General features: G+C 39.6%; 1 protein-coding gene and 1 pseudogene across 1 annotated transcript; one reads left to right on the top strand and one right to left on the bottom strand.

Moving 5' to 3' along the window:
• Positions 1 to 1,777: 1,777 nt before the first annotated feature.
• Positions 1,778 to 14,870, top strand: LOC137256493 (acetylcholine receptor subunit alpha-1-B-like). The gene is made up of 7 exons (XM_067794329.1): positions 1,778 to 1,820; positions 3,383 to 3,519; positions 4,246 to 4,290; positions 5,193 to 5,302; positions 12,026 to 12,570; positions 14,288 to 14,478; positions 14,592 to 14,870. The coding sequence occupies exons 1-7, from the start codon at positions 1,778 to 1,780 to the stop codon at positions 14,868 to 14,870; spliced, it is 1,350 nt and encodes a 449-aa protein (XP_067650430.1).
• Positions 14,871 to 17,029: 2,159 nt separating this feature from the next.
• On the bottom strand, positions 17,030 to 18,866 carry LOC137256492 (uncharacterized; annotated as a pseudogene).
• Between the last annotated feature and the right edge of the window lie 1,229 nt (positions 18,867 to 20,095).

Here is a 20,095-nt window from a genome sequence, read left to right as displayed (position 1 = left end):
AACTGGAACATCGTCTTCGACACTATGGTGAAACCGAAACATTGTCTCCAGCACCGAGGTGAAACTGAAGCATTGTCTCCAAAACCATGGTGAAACTGAAACATTGTCTCCAACACATTGGTGAACTGAAATATTGTCTCCAACACAATGGTGAAACTGAAACATCTACGACACCGTGGTGAAACTGGCACATTGTCTCCAACACCATGGTGAAACTGGCACATTGTTACCAACACCATTGTGAAACACAAGCTTTGTCTCCAACACCATGGTGAAACTGAAACATTAATGTATTGGATGGAATGAAATTGTCCTAGGACTCACAATGAGTACATTGGCCAAGAGGTAGTTGTGCTGTTTGCCATTAATTACATCCTGAATGGAAATATCCGGAAATGTAAGATGTATAATGTTATCACCCTTTCCCGAAGGAATCAAAAACTTAAAATTAATATTTAGGGTTTTTTTTTTTGCAATTAGAATAGAAACTGTAAACCAAATGTCAGTGTGTTCTGTAATCACATTGGTTGAAAAACATCATCAATTGGTGTTCGATTCTGGAAACTGCAAGATTGTTCGCTGCATACTGACGCGTAGGAACATAGCAAACAATTGTTTTGTTGTGACATTAACACTGGTGACGTAATGTTGGAATTACGTCACACATGAGCAACTCTAGATGCTGCCATGGGAAACAGCTGAAACGGCCAGCTGATGAGATTTCACTGCTATACCCATACTCGATGTAAACGAGTGTAGACGAGCGTAAACCCTTTGGTTTAGTTTTTTGTTTGCAACATCGATAAACATCATGTGTTGGTACGGGAATAATAAATTTGAAACCTACGGATAAAGACCCTGAATGTATATAAGTTTGAAAGTTACATATACACCCGTTTAAATTTAAAAGGCCAAGTGAGTAGTGGGAAAATTTACTGCTTGACAAGTATTAGATGAGCCACGACCTCACATATGACCCCACTTTGCATAGATGGGAACGCCTTCCAGAACTTCCATTTGAAAAAAGGAGGGAAACGGGTTGTCGTCTAAATATTGAGAAGTTCAATTTCCTCGTGCGTATGTGTTGTGGTGGTGTTTTGCGGAAATAAATTGCTCTACGAGACACGTGTTAAACCGTAGCTGTATTGATTTTACGCCATGGTCAGCATGTATTGCACGTGCTGAATCGACAATTTACCTGTAGCACCCAAGTGTATTCTCCAGACTACTTGCCTCACCTGCTTGTCACAAACGCGTTCACTGCGCTGGCTCATCTACTACTTGTCAAGCAGTAGACCTGCTTCATTTCAGACTTCAGCTTTGCAGGGAGGACCGCTTAGCAGCGAAACAACGTACGTCACAGATTTCATCCCTAGTGCCATCCACTCTTTCAGGCAACGCTTGTCCCCTTCACACAATCAATTGATGGAGTGTTTCGTGATATATTATGCAATTATTCACAAGTCGGTAATGTCACAGTCATTAGTCAGATAATGTTACTGTCAACATCCGATCGTTTTGACTTTTGCTATTTACAACCTCATTACGATAGGCTATAGAAATTAATGTTTATCACTGGGCCTTTGATGAATAATTAGGCAATTCTGTATAAATACCTCCGTGAACCGTCCTGCCACAGAATGTATCCGACAGCATCTAGCTGTGCTGGAACCTGGCAAGTAATCTACTGATCAAGACAGATAGCTGGACTAGTTTCCGGTTCGTTCAATGTTGTACACAGTTTCACCGATAAGCTTGTATTGCTGAGTTCTCAGAGATGGATGTCAAGCCGGTTCTTCTCTTCACTGGCTGGATGCTAGGTAAGGACAATCTTTCAGAGTGTCAAAGCATCGCCTTGAATAGCCCTGTAAGTTATACCAGGGTTTGTTAGTTTGGTCCGAAACGTTGACAGATTTCTTGAATTCGCCAAGCAAAGTATGCTACTTTGCTCCAAGGCTGTACTGAACACTGAGCCAAGGATGTTTAGTAATTCTCTACTTCAAAGAGGCGAGTATAGATAAGCGGACAGTACAACCCTAGTATGTTATGCATCATGTTTTAACGAAAGCATCATTTATTCGTATGTTAGAGACTTGCGCAGGTATTATCCTACAGGACCAAGAAGCACAGTTGGAGAGAATGTATCCTTCTGTGCAGATTAGATCCTAGCACTGTATGGTGAAATAATTGCTAGGTCGCTGGTAAAGCGAGCATTTGGTGGCAGAAATAATTTGAATGTTCAAGATATAAGGCGGTTGTACATGATGTTAGTTTCCACATCTCGTCATGCAATATGAAGAACCACGCCTCCCGGTCTTGGTGTTTCCTGTGTAAACCTTGAACTATGATATGTTTTCTTTCCATCTCCTGGTATGCTTAATGTTGCATCGTTTCTCTTGTGTTTTCGACCTCCTTATACCCGATGTTATGATGTTGTTCCACGTCTCTTGTCTATCCCTGTGTTTCCGGCCTCCTTGCACCCGATGTTATGTTGTTGGCCCATGCCTATTCTGTGTCGTTATCAATGTTTTGATATATCCCTACTCATAAATCTCAGATAGTATTCCCGCCTCTTGCCCATATCTGCTCTATTCACTCGCCTGCTCCTGGTGTGCTCCTCCTGTCTGTCACTCATGATGTCCTGTAGTTTAACGCCTGCTGTCTACTCATGATGATGTCCTGTTGTTTATTATCTACTGTCTGTAAATGATGATGTTCTGTTGTTTAACGTCTAATGTCTGTCCCTGATGATGTCATTTTGTTTCACATCTTTTGTCCTTGCTTTATATCGTCCTTATCGTTAAATGATTAACGGAAATTGAATTAATTGATCAATTTTGATTGCTATATTTTGTATATACATATATATAATTATACTGGTAGTAAAACATAGCAACTTAGATTGTTAGTGCCTGTATCCTCGAATGGGGTTAAACTAATGTAAACCTATTGTCCTTCTGGGAGGATATGTAAGTACCAAAACCATTGAAATTTAAACTTATCAGAATTTGTAAACGTTGTGGGATTTTTTTTTATTTATGGCTAAAGTTTCACACTATCGCCAGCGTCTGCTAGGGTCCATGCAGGTACCAAAGACACTGTAACTCCCCATAATGGTCCCTAGTCTGGTGATCTACCCCATTATAAATGTCCAAATAATATATAATTTTAAGTTGCATTCTAGTTTCAAAACTCTTACTTTCATACTCTTGTTATTTTACTATCCTTCAGTAACAGATTTTATAAAATATAATGATAAAATATGAACTGTTTTAGTCACGGTATGGCTAAAATATTGCTAAAGTAACTTTTAACTCACTCACATTATGTTGTCCTGTTTGGTGGTTTCGTCTGCTTATCCCTGATTCTGTTCTGTTGTCAGCCTCTGTAGCTTGCAATCCTAAACAACGCCTGGTTGCGGATTTGTTTCGAAATTACGACAAACGGGTTGAACCGTTTGGTCCTAACACCACCCTCGATGTGAGGATGGATCTCACCCTTGTCCAGATATCTGACGTTGTAAGTGTATCTAACCAGAGTTGTTCCTTCACGTTGTATAATGAAATGGGTTACATGTAAGACTCGCACACAAATCTTGCATTCTGCAATAGCTATAACGCACTGTTTACTGGTTCAATACATTTGCACACTTCCACAGCGATATTAAAAGGTCCAAGAGATACATAGTTATGTTTACGTTATATAATTGAACACTTCGAGAGAAATAATGGATGTTTATATCATATATGGAATATATCAAGGAAAGTAATGATATCTTAACATCACATAGTGGACAGTAATATAAAAGGTAGCCAATAATAATGTTTACCTTCGAAATTGAACATTTCAAGAAAATATGCTGATACCTTTACGATAAATATTGCACAGTTCAAGAGAAATTGTTTGTGGACGAGTTTATCTGCTTACCTTGTATTTGGTACAGTTCACGAGAACTAATGATTGTTTGCATTATATATTGATCAGTTCAAGAGAAATAGTGATATGATTTCGTTTAATATTAAATTATAGCTAAAATAAGATTACGTCGCCTTGACGTTTGCATTAACGTTGTTCAGTACCGTTGTGTCGGGACAACGTGACATGTTAGCTAGTACTAAATTTATATCCGGGACATCGTTACTGAGTAACTCATCTTATTTGCTGTCCTTTCTTCAAGTTCGTTGATTTGTAATTAATGGAGTGTTAGGAACTGATGTCATTATTATCCCTTTTCAATTATTGTAGGATGAGAAAAAGCAAGTGCTGACTACAAACTGCTGGATATATTTGGTACGTATGCTTGAAATCGGTTTTAATGCTGTTTTGAACAGTGTTCGAGTTGTATGACAATATATCACATTCACATAGGAGTAATCTGATTATATGATGCAGGCGGGGTTCTGAAATCTGTCTCCTCATATGTTTTACACCATTATGACATTTACATCGTTTTTCCGTTTTTCCATCTCCCATCAAACTTTCGTATGTGTTTTACAAAATTGAGAGATATCTAATCAGAGATTTTCCACTGAAGCGGGAGGACGGTTTAATATTAATCTGTAGAGCATAACATATACAATTTATAAAAAGAATGTTATTTGTGACAGTGTTCGTTTTATTGTATGATGTACACATCTTAATGTTGAACGTAAGAAGGTAGATACTTCAATTTTGTTTTTGCAAAAATCCACGCATGGACAATTTTTTCTCACCTATGAAATCAGATCATAAACCACTGCTATTGAAACTATCACGTTTTGCTGTTCTTGGTCATTTCTAAGTCAATGTATCCTCTCAAATGTTATTGTATTATAATCGATTCTATGTACACTGTATAATTCTGTATGTTTCACAACCAAATTCTGTTCTGTTCTGTTCTGTTCTTCTCCACACACTGGGCCAACTAAAGGCAGCCGTTGATTTGCATGTTAATGCTCCGTGCATTTTATTGTGATATACAACCCCATTTCATCTGAAAATACACTCACGTCATTTCTACCCGACAGGCAGGCCAAATGCATCGAGATGTGTACATTTGGATTATTGCAGATGATCCTGGTTGCAGCAAGCACGTCTTTATTGTTGTTTGCTACCGAAACTTAATATGCCTCTGCGGGTTGAGGAGCATTGTGCAAACCAGATTAAGGAACAGTATAGCATACAGCAAGGTATATTTTGTAATCTTTTCCTAGACATGGATAGATGCAGCGTTAGCATGGCAACCAGGAAAATACAAGAACGTGACAAATATCCGGATCCCGGCTGACTCTATCTGGACGCCTGACCTGAGACTAAGAAACTCGTGAGTACCTCCTGATATCAGTTATGGCATGTATTATGAGGAAAGTACTTAAGAACTAGTTCATCTTTGACGTGGATATGTGTCCTTGAAATAATACAATAGTTTCTAATAATACTGGTTATATCACTGTCAACGGGATGTTATTAAATATGATTACACCAATACCACCCTCCCATGTATGTGTAGGTGCTGTTTTTTGTTGTTATTGTTGTTTTTAGTTTTTAGTTTTTGTGTCTGTATGTGTCTGTGTTTATGTGCGTGCGTGCGTATGAGTGTGTCGGTAGTGGGGTTGTATCAGGCCGTATTTGAGCTTGTGTAATTGTGCGCTTGTTTGTGGGTGTGTCAGTGTGTTTGTGTGGGTGCGTGTGAGGTTGAGTGGATGATGCTGTCATAATTTTGTACATATTTGATATGTCTGAACACATATTTTTCTCTGAGTAGAAAGTGAAAAGCATCTATAAAACCTTGTTTTTCCTGCACTTTGTCATTGCAACGCTGCCATACAAATTCCTTTTCCATCATAAATAATGCTGAATTTCATGCAAGGGACCAGGGCTGGGTAGGGGGTGGGGGGATGTTACATTGATATAGATATCTATTTGCTACATTAGTGAAGCATCGCATCAGAACAGCCAATTCCAAAAACTTCTATCAAGCACACATGGATTGAACCTTCTCTTCAATCTCCACTCTCATCAGGTTTCTTCGTGCCAACCCGAAATGTGTTGTTTATGAAATAGACCGTAATTGTAGACAGAGCTACATAGGCGACGCATCGGGACCAATCAACACCCAAGTCAGAGAAAATCGCGCTTCCATTACCAATACAGACATGAAATCAACTGTTTCTGACCACATCAAAGCTAACCCCAATCACAATGTGGAGTGGTCTGAGATCACTATTCTTGCCAGGTATCAAACTAAATTACATGCAACTCACCGAAGCATTTCCCATCAAACGACAAAAGCCGACTGTCAAGCGTTACCCTCTTCCACCATTTCTTATCTATTGTATAAACTCAATCTGTTGTATAAACATCTTCTTCTCATTTGTAACTGATCTTCTTTAAACCATAACAACAACCTCGCCATACTTGTTATGCATGTCCTTTCGCCTGCCTTTGATACATTTAACCACAACAGCTTGATGAATTGACTACACACTCATTTTGGTAGCTATGGAACTGTTCGGAAATGTTGCTTTACATACTTCTCTGACAGAACTCAATCTATTTAAATTGATGCACTCCAGCCATCTCCCTCAGGCACACGTGGCGAACCACCTCTTCGTGGTGGGTGCTGGGTAACGCCAAGAGCTCGCCAACACCCCTGTTGTGGACCCGGGGACATATTTGGTCCACCAACCCGTTTGCCGTGGGTTGCGGCCCTTTGCCGGTGGACGACGGGAGTCTGGGGATTGAGGGCACTGGGTGCTTGTAACCGCGTTCCCTTTGCTCAACACACCCCTTCGACCTTTACTTCATGAGACGGGTGGTTGAATGGGCCCGGTTCAACCAATCGGTTGGTCACGCCAAGCCCTGAGTGTTACATTATGTAATACTAAAAAATTGAAAATTATATTCTTGTAAGTCTTGGAGCATTTTTGGACCTTCGTAATTTCAAATATACACTTTCATGTTTTTGTCTAGAGTCGTATGCCGAGAAGGCGGTGGCTCATGGGCAAATCCGGTGGAATGATTAAACATTAATTTTGCTGCTGGAGAATATCATCCGGGCATCCTTGGTGCTGCAAGCTGGAGATCCGTTTGTTTTTAGCATTGCCCTTGTGATACTCCGTGGTGGGAGGGGAGCTCGGATGATGAACCTTTCCACAATAACTATGGCTTACGTAACCCCTATTACCAAAAAGAAACGTCCACTTGACTCTGATCCCGATGTTAATGACCAGCGACTTCCCACTTCCATTGATTACTGGCCAAGTTTCATTGTGATTGAGACCGCTGACATAACACCATTAAAATTGAAGCCTTTTGCTGTATCAAAGGGCATACAAGACATTGCGGGGATGTTAAAAACATTAGACGTTTACGGACAGGTGCACTTCTAGTTGAATGAAAACAACAGGCAACCAACCTCCTGTCAACTGACTCGTTTATCGGCATTCTTGTATCAGTCTCTGCCCACCGAACGCTGAACACAAGCAAAGGCATAGTAAGAGACCGGGACAGACTTTTTTCTGACATGCTGGAAATAGATATTGTCTCCGAGATGAAAGATCAAGGTGTTTTATATGTTAAACGCTTCACAACCCGGAAGGAAAATGAAAGCTTTCAAACCAATACATATCATACATGGCATTATCAGCTCCTGAAGCACTTACCGGAATCATTCTTAGAGACGCTTTGAAACATTTTAGATGATATTGGAACGTCTGGAAACTTTCCATCTATAGCTGTCCCTATCCCTAAACCAAGACGTGATCATACCGATCCTTCGAACTATCGACCTATTTCGCTTACCAGATGCGTTTGCAAAACCATGGAGCGCATACAGTATGTATCTTTTTTATCTAGAAAAAAAACAACATATGATAGAACTTGGAAATATGGCATCTTAAAAGATTTACATGACTTTGGATTACGAGGTCGTTTACCTCAATTTATAGCCAATTTTTTAGTGAGTGAGTGAGTGAGTTTAGTTTTACGCCGCACTCAGCAATATTACAGCTATATGGCGGCGGTCTGTAAATAATCGAGTCTGGACCAGACAATCCAGTGATCAGCAACATGAGCATCGATCTGCGCAATTGGGAACCGATGACATGTGCCAACCAAGTCAGCGAGCCTGACCACCCGATCCCGTTAGTCGCCTCTTACGACATGCATAGTCGCCTTTTATGGCAAGCATGGGTTGCTGAAGGCCTATTCTACCCCGGGACCTGCCAATTTTTTAAATGACAGACAATTTTAACTGCGCGTGGGTTCTACCCTGTCTGATCATTTCAATCAAAAACTCTTTTTAGCATAAAGATCAACAAAGTCTTAAACGATTTAATAGATGGGTCGTTATTTCCTGATGATTTTAATATTTTTTTTGTCGTGGGAAAAATATGCATACTATTGAACGGCAACAACAGTTGTGTTTAAACAAAATAGATAAATGGTGTCTTGAAAACGGCTTCAAATGTTCTAAATAAAAAACCAACTGCATAGTACACTTTTGCCGTAAACACAAACCCCATAAAGACCCAGAACTATTTCTAAGTGGTACCCCAATCAAAGTGGTCAGGAAGGCCAAGTTCGTGGGACTTATTTGTGATTCACATTTGACCTTTTTGCCGCGTATTAAATCCCAAAAACCCAAATGCTTGAAGGCACTCGATTTATTAAAGGTTGCTTGCTAATTAAAAATTGGGAGGGGATCAGACTACCCTCCTTCACTTATATAGATCACTCGTGCGATCTAAACTTGATTATGGTTCCATCGTATATGGTGGTGCCTCTCAAAGCCACCTAAAACAACTTGATTCTGTCCATCACCAAGGCCTAAGACTTTGTCTTGGTTCTTTTAGAACCTCTCCTATCGACAGTCTTTACGTCGAAGCTGATTATCCTTCTCTCATCCAACGCCGTATAAAACTATCTTTACAATACATTACAAAATTAGCTTCTAATGAGTCTAATCCTGCATTTAATTGTGTCTGTACGAGGAGTTGTAAAACAAAAGGTCTTCTCTTTTACCGCCACTTGGGCTCAGAATTAAGTCATTTCTTGCTGTCTCCGGCATTAAGCTGGAATATATAGGTCCTTCCCGACTTCTCTCCTCTCCCCCTTGGTAATTGGTTAAGCCACAAGTTGACCTAATATTAAGTACATTTAAAAAATCAGAAACTAATGAATTGCAATGTATGGGAGAATATATTCAGTTAAAACATTACTATAGCAATTATACATTCTTATTTACAGATGGGTCCAAGGACGGTGGCGCAGTGGCCTGTGCCACTGTTATTGGATCCAGAACAATATCTTCTAGAGTACCAGACAACACTTGTATTTTGACAGCTGAAGCTAACGCCATACTAACGGCTCTTAAGTATATTCAAAGGCACCCTAAACATAAACAGTATATAATCTATTCCGACTTTCCTCGCCTTCAGGCGATTACAAATATTTCTTGTATAGATCCACTTTTAATTGACATTATTGAATTGTATAATAATCTTGCTACTGGTCAGTTCGACATCGTCTTTTGTTGGTTTCCCGGCCATGTTGGCATATCTGGTAACACGATGGCTGATCTTGCTGCCAAGGCAGCACTCAACAAATATGTGACACCACTTCTTATTCCATATTCAGATTACAAAGCTTGCATTAGAACGTATATACGTGACCTGATGCAGAAGAAGTGGGACACCCAAGTAGGTATAAATAAATTACATGAAATAAAACCGTATATTGGTTACACCTACTTGGGCTGTCAGTCCAGGTTTGAAGAGGTTATTTTACGACTATGTCGTATTGGCCATACTAGATATACTCATGTGCACCTGTTAAAAGGTGAGGATCCTCCATTTTGTATCTCTTGTGATGAAAGAAACACAGTCAAGCATATCCTGCTTGACTGTGTTGAGTATTCCATCACAAGGGATCAGTGTTTTAATTCACGAACTCTGAAGGATCTTGTCAATAACACAAGCTCTCATATAATCATTGCATTTTTAAAAGAATTGGATTTATTGACCGAATTGTAAATAGATAACTATTTTCATAATTGTGATTGTTAGTGGCTGTATCCTCAAAGGGGGTTGAAGTACTGTAAAACTATTGTCCCCCTGAGAGGGTACGTAAGTCCACAAACATTCAAAGTAAATTCAAGCTTTCCACGTTTTTAATCGTAGCATAAGTGTCTTTTTATTTGCATGGTTAGATTTCCCAAATTGCTGACGGCTGAGGGGATGGTGTAAATCCAGCTAGGGTCCATGCAGGTAGCAAAGTTACTGTAAGTCCCCATGGTCCCTAGTATGGTGATCTACCTTCAGTTGTTGGCAATCTATAGCCTGATTTTATATTGTATTGTCCGAATAGTGATATTAGTTTTAACTTTCCACGCTAGTTTTAATTGAAATTTTCATATTCTAGTTGTTTTACTGTCCTTCGTTGACAGGTTGTATACTATACATATATATCATTTCAGAAATAAATGTTCTCGTCACGATATGGCTGAAACATTGCCGATGTGACGTTAAATATTAAGTCACCCACTCTTACATCCGTGATCTGATGCAGAAGAAGTGGGACACTCAAGTAGGTATCAACAACTTACATGAAATAAAACCCTACATTGGTTACACCTACTTGGGTTGTCATTATAGATTTGAGGACATCATGCGACGATGTCGTATTGGCCACACACGATATACATATGAATATTTGTTTAAAGGTGAAAATCCTCCGTTTTGTATCCCTTGTGATGAAAGAATCACAGTCAAGCATGTCTTGCTTGACTGTGTTGAATATTCCATCACAAGGGATACCTTTTTTAAATCAAGAACTATGAAGGATCTTTTTAGTAATGTTAGTGCTCATTTAATCATCGCGTTTTTAAAAGAATTAAACCTGTTACATGACTTGTAAAGAGATTCATATTTTATGATTGAAAGTTGAATTAGCAACTAAGATTATTAGTGGCTGTATCCTTGAAGGGGGTTGAAGTAGCATAAAATTATTGTCCTCCTGAGAGGGTACATAAGTCCCAAAACAGTTGAAGTCAGATTTAATCTTCCACTTTTTTAATCGTAGAATATGTGTCAGTTTAAATTGTGTCTAATCTTGCATACAGTTGCCAGCAGCTGAGGGGATGGTGTAAATCTAGCTAGTGACCATGCAGGGAGCGGAGGTACTGTAAGTCTCCATGGTCTATGGCCTGATTTTATATTGTACTGTCCAAATGGTGATATATTAGTTTTTAGGTTTCCACGCTAGTTTTAAATACTAACTGTGATAGTCTACTGGTTTTACTGTCCTTCGTCGACAAGTTCGTCATAATATGCATATACATTCTTTTTTATGTCACGTATGTTCTCGTCACGATATGGCTGCAATATTGTCGATGTGACGTTAAATATTAACTCACTCACTACAAGAAACCGTTCTTTCTTTGATCTGTTGTCATTATCATAATATGGTCCGTCATGAGAAACTGTGTGAAGTTCCTCCAAATTTCGAGCAGAAGCATATACAGAAATTTAGCAGAAGGTTTTGGAGAAATAATTTCATGAAATAAATAAATTTCATGTTAGCGAAAACACATGTTTAGTTGCATAACTGGAGTCTTTGACAACCGTCCCTTTGTGTACTCACTACCTTATCAGAAAACTGGCTAACCTGTTATGTTAACTATGGTGTTTACACACACACATATACACACTCACACTGACAATCTCACACGCACACGCACACGCACACGCACACGCACACGCATACGCACATGGCCACGGACACGCTCACACTCGCACACACTCTCACACTCACTTTCACACACTTACATACTCTCACACATACAGAGTCACACACACAGACATGCACACACACAAATATGTATTCGTCATTCTTCATGTATCATTCCTGCTTCACAACGGCACAAGAATTTGGGGAATAGAGTATTTGTTATCAATAAAACTTCTTCAACACTGTTTAAAGCCTCTTAGCGTATTCACATTTTAGACTGAAAGTGTTTAATAACTTGTATTCACTTCTGGTGCAGAGCTGAAGTAAACAATCAAATATCATCAAGCGGACAAAACAACGCCATTCTGGAGTCAAGTGGAACCGTGTCTGTGTCCTACCAGGTCATCTTAAAGACGTGGTGTCAAATCTACGTCGCATCATTTCCCATGGATCAACAGCATTGTGTGATGATATTCGAGACGTGGACATACCGTGGCGATCAACTCAATATCTCAAATGGTGAACGTGGGCAAGCATCCTTATTCGAATACATTCCCAATGGGGAATGGGAGCTCACCTCATTCCTGAAGTACCGGCAGACCTTTCAATACCCATGTTGCCCAGAGCCCTACTTTACATTAAAGTACATACTGACACTGAAACGATGGCCACAGTTTTTCCTCATGTATCTCATGATGCCCTGCCTCATCATCACCTTGGTGGCTCTGTTGGGACTCCTTGTGCCCAACGAATCCGGAGAGAAAATATCTATTGGAATCACTTCTCTTCTGTCAATGATAGCGTTGTTGCTTGTTATTACGACATGGCTACCATCGACGTCGTCTGCGATTCCTCTGCTTGGTATGTTTTGCTTTTTATAAATAAACTACCGGGCAAAAGAACGTTATCACCAAATTAAATTGGCTCAACAGTAAAAACAGTAGCATATATGAGATTTCTGATAACTGATGTATTGCCAGAAATCATTTTCTGATAATTCGAATGAAAATTCATTGTCATATCATTTTGCAATCTCCCGCAATACACGAAGAAAGATCGAAGGGGTCCAAAGTTAAAATGACACAAATCACAGTTCTTTCAAACAGGTCATAAAGAGTCATTTTACCGCATAGAAGTCAGGTAACACTGCATCAATAGCGAGTGTGATCCCTCCTGATCGTTCCTGAAGAGACAGAACCGACTTTCATCTGTAAAGCGCACCCTTTCCCACTCGCGTCGCTGCCACCGACGCACAGTTCGTGCCCATCGCAGTCTGCTTTCACGGCGTTGATGGGTCAAGGCCACTCCCCGGAAGGGTCGGTAGGCTCTTATCCCGGCTACACAAAGTCGCCGAAGGACAGTTCGCCTGCTGATGGCATGCCCTAGTGCCATCACCGCCGTTGACGTCGCCGTCACGAATCCGGGGGTGAATCTGTCGGATGTAGCGGTCTTCGGCTGGTGCTGTCACTCTCGGTCTTCCTGATCTTGGCCGGTCTTGAGTATGTCCTGTCTGCCGGTAGCGGTTTAGCAACTTGCTGATGGTGGCCTGGCTGCAGTTTAAGGTTCTTGCCAGGTAACGTTGAGAAGCTCCATATTCGCCATACCAATTGCTCTGTCTCGTTGCGCCTGTGTACGTCTTGACATATTGTTGATGGGTTTTTGCTAACTGTATGCTTGCTCTGTCCAACGTCGGTATTTATGCTACAATCAAGCACGTGCATTTCGACCAATGTCCCGAAGACACGTTTTTCACGTTTTGCAAAATGCATGATTTGGAAAGCTGCGTTCAGAAAGATGTGTTGTTCTTGGGAGAATTTGCATTTGGTCGAATATTTTCTACGTGGGATCAAACCTGTCTCCATCTTTGTGCTTTTATACAACTAATTTAAAAGTGATAACTTTCTTTTGTCCGGTAGTTTATTTTTACTCACTAACTTCCTTGAGATTTGTATCCCCTCTGGTTCACGTCCACAAATTCACTCACAAGACTACAAACTAAACAGTTCCATTTCCTTTGAGTATAGATGAATTTTCTCGTTTTAGCGATGTTTTGACAATATATCATGCACATCTCAACTGAATCCTACCCATGAGAGAGACCCAAATCAGATTCATCTACAGAAACGTTTGTGACATTTACCACTTTCATTCCTTCTTGTCTCAAACGTTGAGACCAGCAATTATTGATGAGGTTTTACTTCATTTTTTAACATGCACTGGTGAGTGAGAATGGTTTTACACCTTTTTAGCAATATTTCATGAAACCATGGTGGGGAACAGAAGAAATCGGCTTCCCACATTGTACCAATGTGGGGAATCGAACCGCAGTCGTCAGCGTGACGTGCGGATGCCACAAACTTTTGCCACCAGCTTACACTTCATTACACACCACACATATATCATGCATACTGCATTTGTGCTACATTATGCTACATTTTCACCATGTTTATACGCTATTCATGTTACCATTATACAGCACGTTATCAGTGTGACATTTTGACTGATTCTGAAAAACACAAAGACATACCACTTGTTTCTAGAACACCAAATATATCTAATCTGGGTTTTTCTCTCGCAGGTCGGTACTTCGTGATCAATATCTTTGTTGTGTCTCTGAGTATTTGTCTGGCTGTGTTCACTCTGAATATTCATCACCGAGGGACGAGAGGACATAAACTGCCACGACTTGTCAAAACGCTGTGTTTCGGTTTCCTTGCAAGGATCCTGCTAATCAAACTTGACCTGCCAGAGACTACCGATGAGAACATGGTAAGTTTGTGATGTTCATTCTTTGATAATGTAAGCTATGGTGAAAATACGTGCTCTTATTGAGGCAGTTACAAGCATTTTGTCGGGATTTAATGCATAATTTTCACATGCAGACAATTCCTGCTGATGACGAGGCTATGGATGAAGGCAAAGCAGCACCCACGGGGACGGAGGGAGAGCCCGGTGGAGGGAACAACGTAGTGGATGTTCTCAAGCGACTGCTCCACACAGTAGAGAAGGCCATGGACCTACACAAGAGGAGGATGACAACACAAGACAGCCTTGACGAGGCTACATATGAATGGAAACAACTGGCCATCGTTCTTGAACGAGCTCTGACCATTACATTTCTCATTGTCACTCTGTGTACGTCTTGTGTAATGTTCTCATGACTCAGTGGATGAAGTGTTTGCCCACTGCGCTGCAGACATTGATTCTATTTCAGATTCTAGTACTACATCTACTATGATGTTCTGCATTCTATAATTAAGCGTGTTATATCTACGGTGTTGGCTCATTACCTTTTAGAAACCTATCACATTTTGAAACGTCTGCAAAATCAATATCCACGTTAGGTTTTTCTACGCCTTTCTTTTCAATGAACAGTGAACAAGAATAGGTTGGACAATATTACCATATAGGTGCATGTAGTGTTATGTGAGAGTTAATTCTTTTAACGTATTGGTGGTGAATAATACGTCAGAAAATATCGGTTATATCCATGCATGTCGTGTTATGTGACACTTACTTCGTGTAAAAATGTTATTACTGTTTTGCAATCGCATTAAATGATTCACTTGTAAAATATAAAATAAAGTTCACCACTGCGACTGCTCAGAGTTATCTGTCCGTTGTTACTTGCGAACATTGGCGTTTCAAGGAAGCATATCTGTACGATGCGTTAGCTCAGATAAATGGTTTATTTTCAGCTCTTTTTCAGCAGCAGTGTGCTAGGACAAGTTTTTCATGGTTTTGCTCCTGACGTGCATTTGGGGGACATCATTCTAAAATTGACACATTGTCTCCAACAAATGCAGTGAAACTGAAGCATTGGCTCAAAAAGATGCAGTGGGACTGAAACACTGACTCCAACCATTCAGTGAAACAAAAGCATTGTCTCCACCAACACGGTAAAACTGAAACAATGTCTCCTTCTCTATGGTGAAACTGAAACATTATCTCCAACACCATGATGAAGCTGAAACATTATCTCAACAACGAGGTGAAACTGGTACATTGCCACCAACACCATGGTGAAACTGGCACATTGTCACCAACACCATGGTGAAAATGAAACATTGTAGGGAAACTAAAATATTGTCTCCAAGACCATGGTGAAACTGAAACATTGTCTCCAACACCGAGGTGAAACTGGCACATTGTCACCAGCACAATGGTGAAACTGATACATTGTCTTCACCACCCTGGAGAAACTGAAACATTAATATATTGGATGGAATGAAATTGACTCGTGACTCAAAATGAGTACACTGGCCAAGGGGTAGTGGTGCTTTTCGACATTGATAATGTTATCACCTTCTCCAGATTTCTACATAGGAATAAAAAAATTCACATTAATATTTAGTTTTCTTTTGGAATTAGAAGAGAAGCTGTAAACCAAAAGTCAGTGTGCTCTGTTATCTGACTGGTTGAAAAACATCATCAAATGATGTTCGATTCTGGAAACTGCAAGATTGTTCGCTGCGTATTGACACGTAGAACAGTGGTGACGTCATTCAAAACACTTTGTGACGTAATGTTAGAATTACGTCACAATAGACCTTCTGCCAAAATGATCGAACTAGAGTTACCTCCCTTTTGACCGGACATCTACGGTATCCAAGGTAAACAAACATGGATGACAGCCGATCGTTTGCTTGTTTGACAGTTGCTCAATTACAGAAATATCTACGCGAAAGCGGAATTTCAGTCACTGGCTACAATAGAGAAGGATTATTACAGTTAGCTAATGCTGCAAAATGCTTAAATTTAACTGAAGATCCCGACTTATTGCACACGCACTATGATTTCACCGAAAAGCTTCGTAACCTTGGAGTTCCATCTTCGGTGACAGACCCATTTACAGCAGACGGCTACCCATCATATCCTGCTTTAGGATGCAGTGTTGATCGTGTTGTTACATGTAAATGTCATGCTGACAGAGTATTGGAAATACAGTGTCCATACTCACTGAGGAATAAACATCCTAAAGAGGTTGCTAAGATGAAATATTGTAAGCAGGTTGATGACAGTGAAGATTGGGTGATGACCAGTGACTGCCCATATTATCATCAGACTCAGGGCCACCTTGGTCTTTATGGTTTTAAGTATGGTGAATTGGTGATTATGACTAATCAAGGCATTGTTGTTGTCAAAACTGAATTTGATGAAACATTTTTTAGCCAGATGATTAACAAGCTAAACCTGTTTCATAAGAAAGAAGTCTTACAGTATCTGTTCACACAGCTTACATAAATTTGACATAATAGGATTCAGTTTACATAAACATAATCTGCTTAAAGGGATTTGTTTCTTTTAATGCTTCCTAACATCATGTCACAAGTTTCTTGTCGAGGTTGCACAGTGCTGCACATACAAATTGCATTTGATCCAAAATACTCTTAAGTCTGAGTGGAATAACTCTTTGAAAGATCTGAAACTTTTAAGCCTTCCTATGGCACGTTCAACGTGAATGCGTGAACTGGCAATTCTCCTTGTCTTAGCTACTGCTTTTGATTTCAACTGCTTACCCATAGAAAATGGTGGTATGTTAAGAGTGCACATTCTTTTAGTAAGTAAATCACGTATTAAAAACCCTCTGTCAGCCATGATGTCATCTCCGTACTCAAGTTTGTCCAGGAAACCAGACGGTTGGACAATCTTCCTGTCTGATATTGAACCTGTATACAGATTTGAGAGAAAAACAAATGTACCAGATGGGGATACAGCAACCAATGACTTTACAGTGTTGTGGTGCTTGTATTGGGACCATGTGACTCTCTGAGAGGAAGCAAGACTTGATTTTTTGAATGAAAAATTCTGTGCAGTCAATAATTACTCTGGTCTTAGGAAAATATTTAAAGCACTTAGGTAAGCATGAATTTACTTGATACCGAGTTGGCCAAGATACTAGGAATTGAAGTTCATGGTACATAAAAGAAATCCAAGTAGTGAAAATTCTGCTGACAGACGAGTTATCAATTTGAAATAGATAAGCCAAAACTTCAGAGTCAAATCCCCGCCTGAGCCTCGCTAAGGTGAGAAGTAACTCCTCTGTAAGGGTCAAGACCCGAGGACGTCCTCTCCTCCCAGTTGTTTGAGCATGGTCCTCCTGAAACAGATGTTACATCATTCATAGTATGTGTCTAAAACTCAATAACATTCACCAGAAATAATGGTTTCCAAGTGATTCATTTTAGATTGTTAGATATACAGTTTTTTTCACTCAACTGTAACAAGTCACTCAAGCTAATGAGCTTCTTTCTTATAATAACCTTCACTGTGATGAACATCATCAGCCTTACATTTTTGATATTTTAGCTATTGGACATTTTAATGTAATTACTGTTAAGCCCGATCCACGCCAGTAGTTCAGTTTCATGGCTTTCGGCATCAACAGATTCAGGATGATGGTAAAAAGAGATGTAGTCAGACCTGTGTAAATATATATAATTTATTCTCTTATATATTTTCAAAATGATTACTTATATCAGCATTGATTACCATTTTCAACAAATACCATCAACCAACGACCCTGTTGATTTTTGGTTACCATGCCAAAGGTTTAAAAAATGTTGGTTAAATTTATGATCGCCATTTTGGACTAACAAGATAGACTTAAAAAAAAGGTAACTTATATTGAATTTAATATTGTAATAAGTACCAGTGTAGAATGTGCAGGTGTCATCATCACTTTGTATGGTCCGTATGAAATCATTCCTTTTCAGAATTCTGGGCTCTTTTATTTCTGCATCACTGTACCTAAGCATATCATCCATGTTAATTTCTGTCTGTGTGCATGCATCCGCTGTGGTGCTTGCATCTGAAACAAGTGAACTTGTAATATTTAATATCAACGCTTCATCAATGTTACAATGAATCAGTTACTTCAAATTGCATTCTGTTTTTTTTTACCACGTTTCGTCCCGCCAGGACTCACCAGTGCAGCTTGGCTTTCCATACAACGAAAACTGCAGACGTGTATCACCTATTAGACATACACTATTACCAAATATCTGTTTCAATTTGGTCAGTACAGTATTACATTTGAACCAATATCAAATTATTATACTTCATGAAAGAATGATAATTAGCTTTGTGATTTATCAGGACAAGTTACTTTGACTACTTACCTTGATGATCTTCACTGAAAACTTCAAAGTAGTCATGGAAGTTGTCAGATGGTGATGGTTGCACTATGTTCCGTTCATCTTGTTCCTCAGGGGTAGGCACATTTAGTTGGAGTTCATGCAGTGGGCCCTTTTTAATAAAGAGAAGATAAACTCAAATAATTTAGACCTCTACTAGTTTACATTGCTGGATAATTGTCAAAATGGAATACTCAGGCAATACATGAATATTCTACAAAAATTATATGAATGGTTGAACCCAGCAGCATATTTTAAAATAGCTACTGCACTTCAGTGAGTATCAGTGTGATAATATTCAGTGAATAAAATGTAATCAATGATGATGTTACTATGTAAATATTGATGAGAACGTTTTTGGAGAGCAAATAGCGTAATAATTTACTGGTTGAAGCTTCAGTCTCTTCCTAGGATTTCGTGCCTTCGGTGGTAGGACATCTTGCGACAAGGCTGACAAAAGATCAGGATATTCCGTCAATGAACCAAACATGAGCACGTCGTGAATTACATAGAGTCAGATTTAATCTGAAAATGCAAATACGATATTTGAAAGTGCATTTGAAACATTACCTTCAGATGGTCCGTTTCCTCCGACGAAGTGCTGGCTGCAAATATAAGTCTCCTTCCTGACTTTTTCGATGGTAAAATTCTTCCGTCCGCAAAGAGAAATCCACTTTTTACATTTTTCTAAATTCGTCCTCGGTTTAGGGAATGGTATGAAAAAGATGCCACTGCTTGACGAGTTCAAATACCGCGAATCAGACCGACAGAGGCCGTGACAGCAGTGTTTCACAAGCATGTTGCTAGGGACGCTTGTCCGGTAAAATGGCGACTTCCGGTTAAAATGTCGCTTACAACAACCAAAAAGGCAGAAAGACTATTGAGCAACTCCAGATGCTACCATGGGAACCGGCTTAAACGACCAGTTGATGGCACTTTACTGCTGTACTCGTACTCGATGTAAACGAGTGCAGACAGCAAAACCCTTTGGTTAACCTTTTTGCTTACAATGTCGATAAACATCAGGTTTTGGCACGGGAATGTTTCATTGGAAACCTCCGACTAAAGCCCTTGAATATATATAAGTTTGATAGTTACAAATACACCCCTTTAAATTTATGAGCCACGATCTGACATATGACCCCATTTTGCATGTATGGGAGCGCCCTCCAGAACATCCATTTGGAAAAAGAGGGAAACGGGTCGTCGTCTACATATAGTAAAGTTAAATTTCCTCGTACGAATCGTGT

Source organism: Haliotis asinina, chromosome 11 (genome assembly GCF_037392515.1).
Source record: "Haliotis asinina isolate JCU_RB_2024 chromosome 11, JCU_Hal_asi_v2, whole genome shotgun sequence".
Lineage (NCBI taxonomy): Eukaryota > Metazoa > Mollusca > Gastropoda > Lepetellida > Haliotidae > Haliotis > Haliotis asinina.
Note: the sequence above shows the minus strand (reverse complement) of the source record. Positions and strands in the feature narration are given on the sequence as shown.

Excerpts from the sequence above, each read along its gene's own strand:
- LOC137256493 (XM_067794329.1), top strand. The coding sequence starts at position 1,778 with ATGGATGTCAAGCCGGTTCTTCTCTTCACTGGCTGGATGCTAG. Across the intron at positions 1,821-3,382 it reads CTTCACTGGCTGGATGCTAG|CCTCTGTAGCTTGCAATCCT; the intron begins GTAAGGACAATC and ends TTCTGTTGTCAG. Across the intron at positions 4,291-5,192 it reads CAAACTGCTGGATATATTTG|ACATGGATAGATGCAGCGTT; the intron begins GTACGTATGCTT and ends ATCTTTTCCTAG.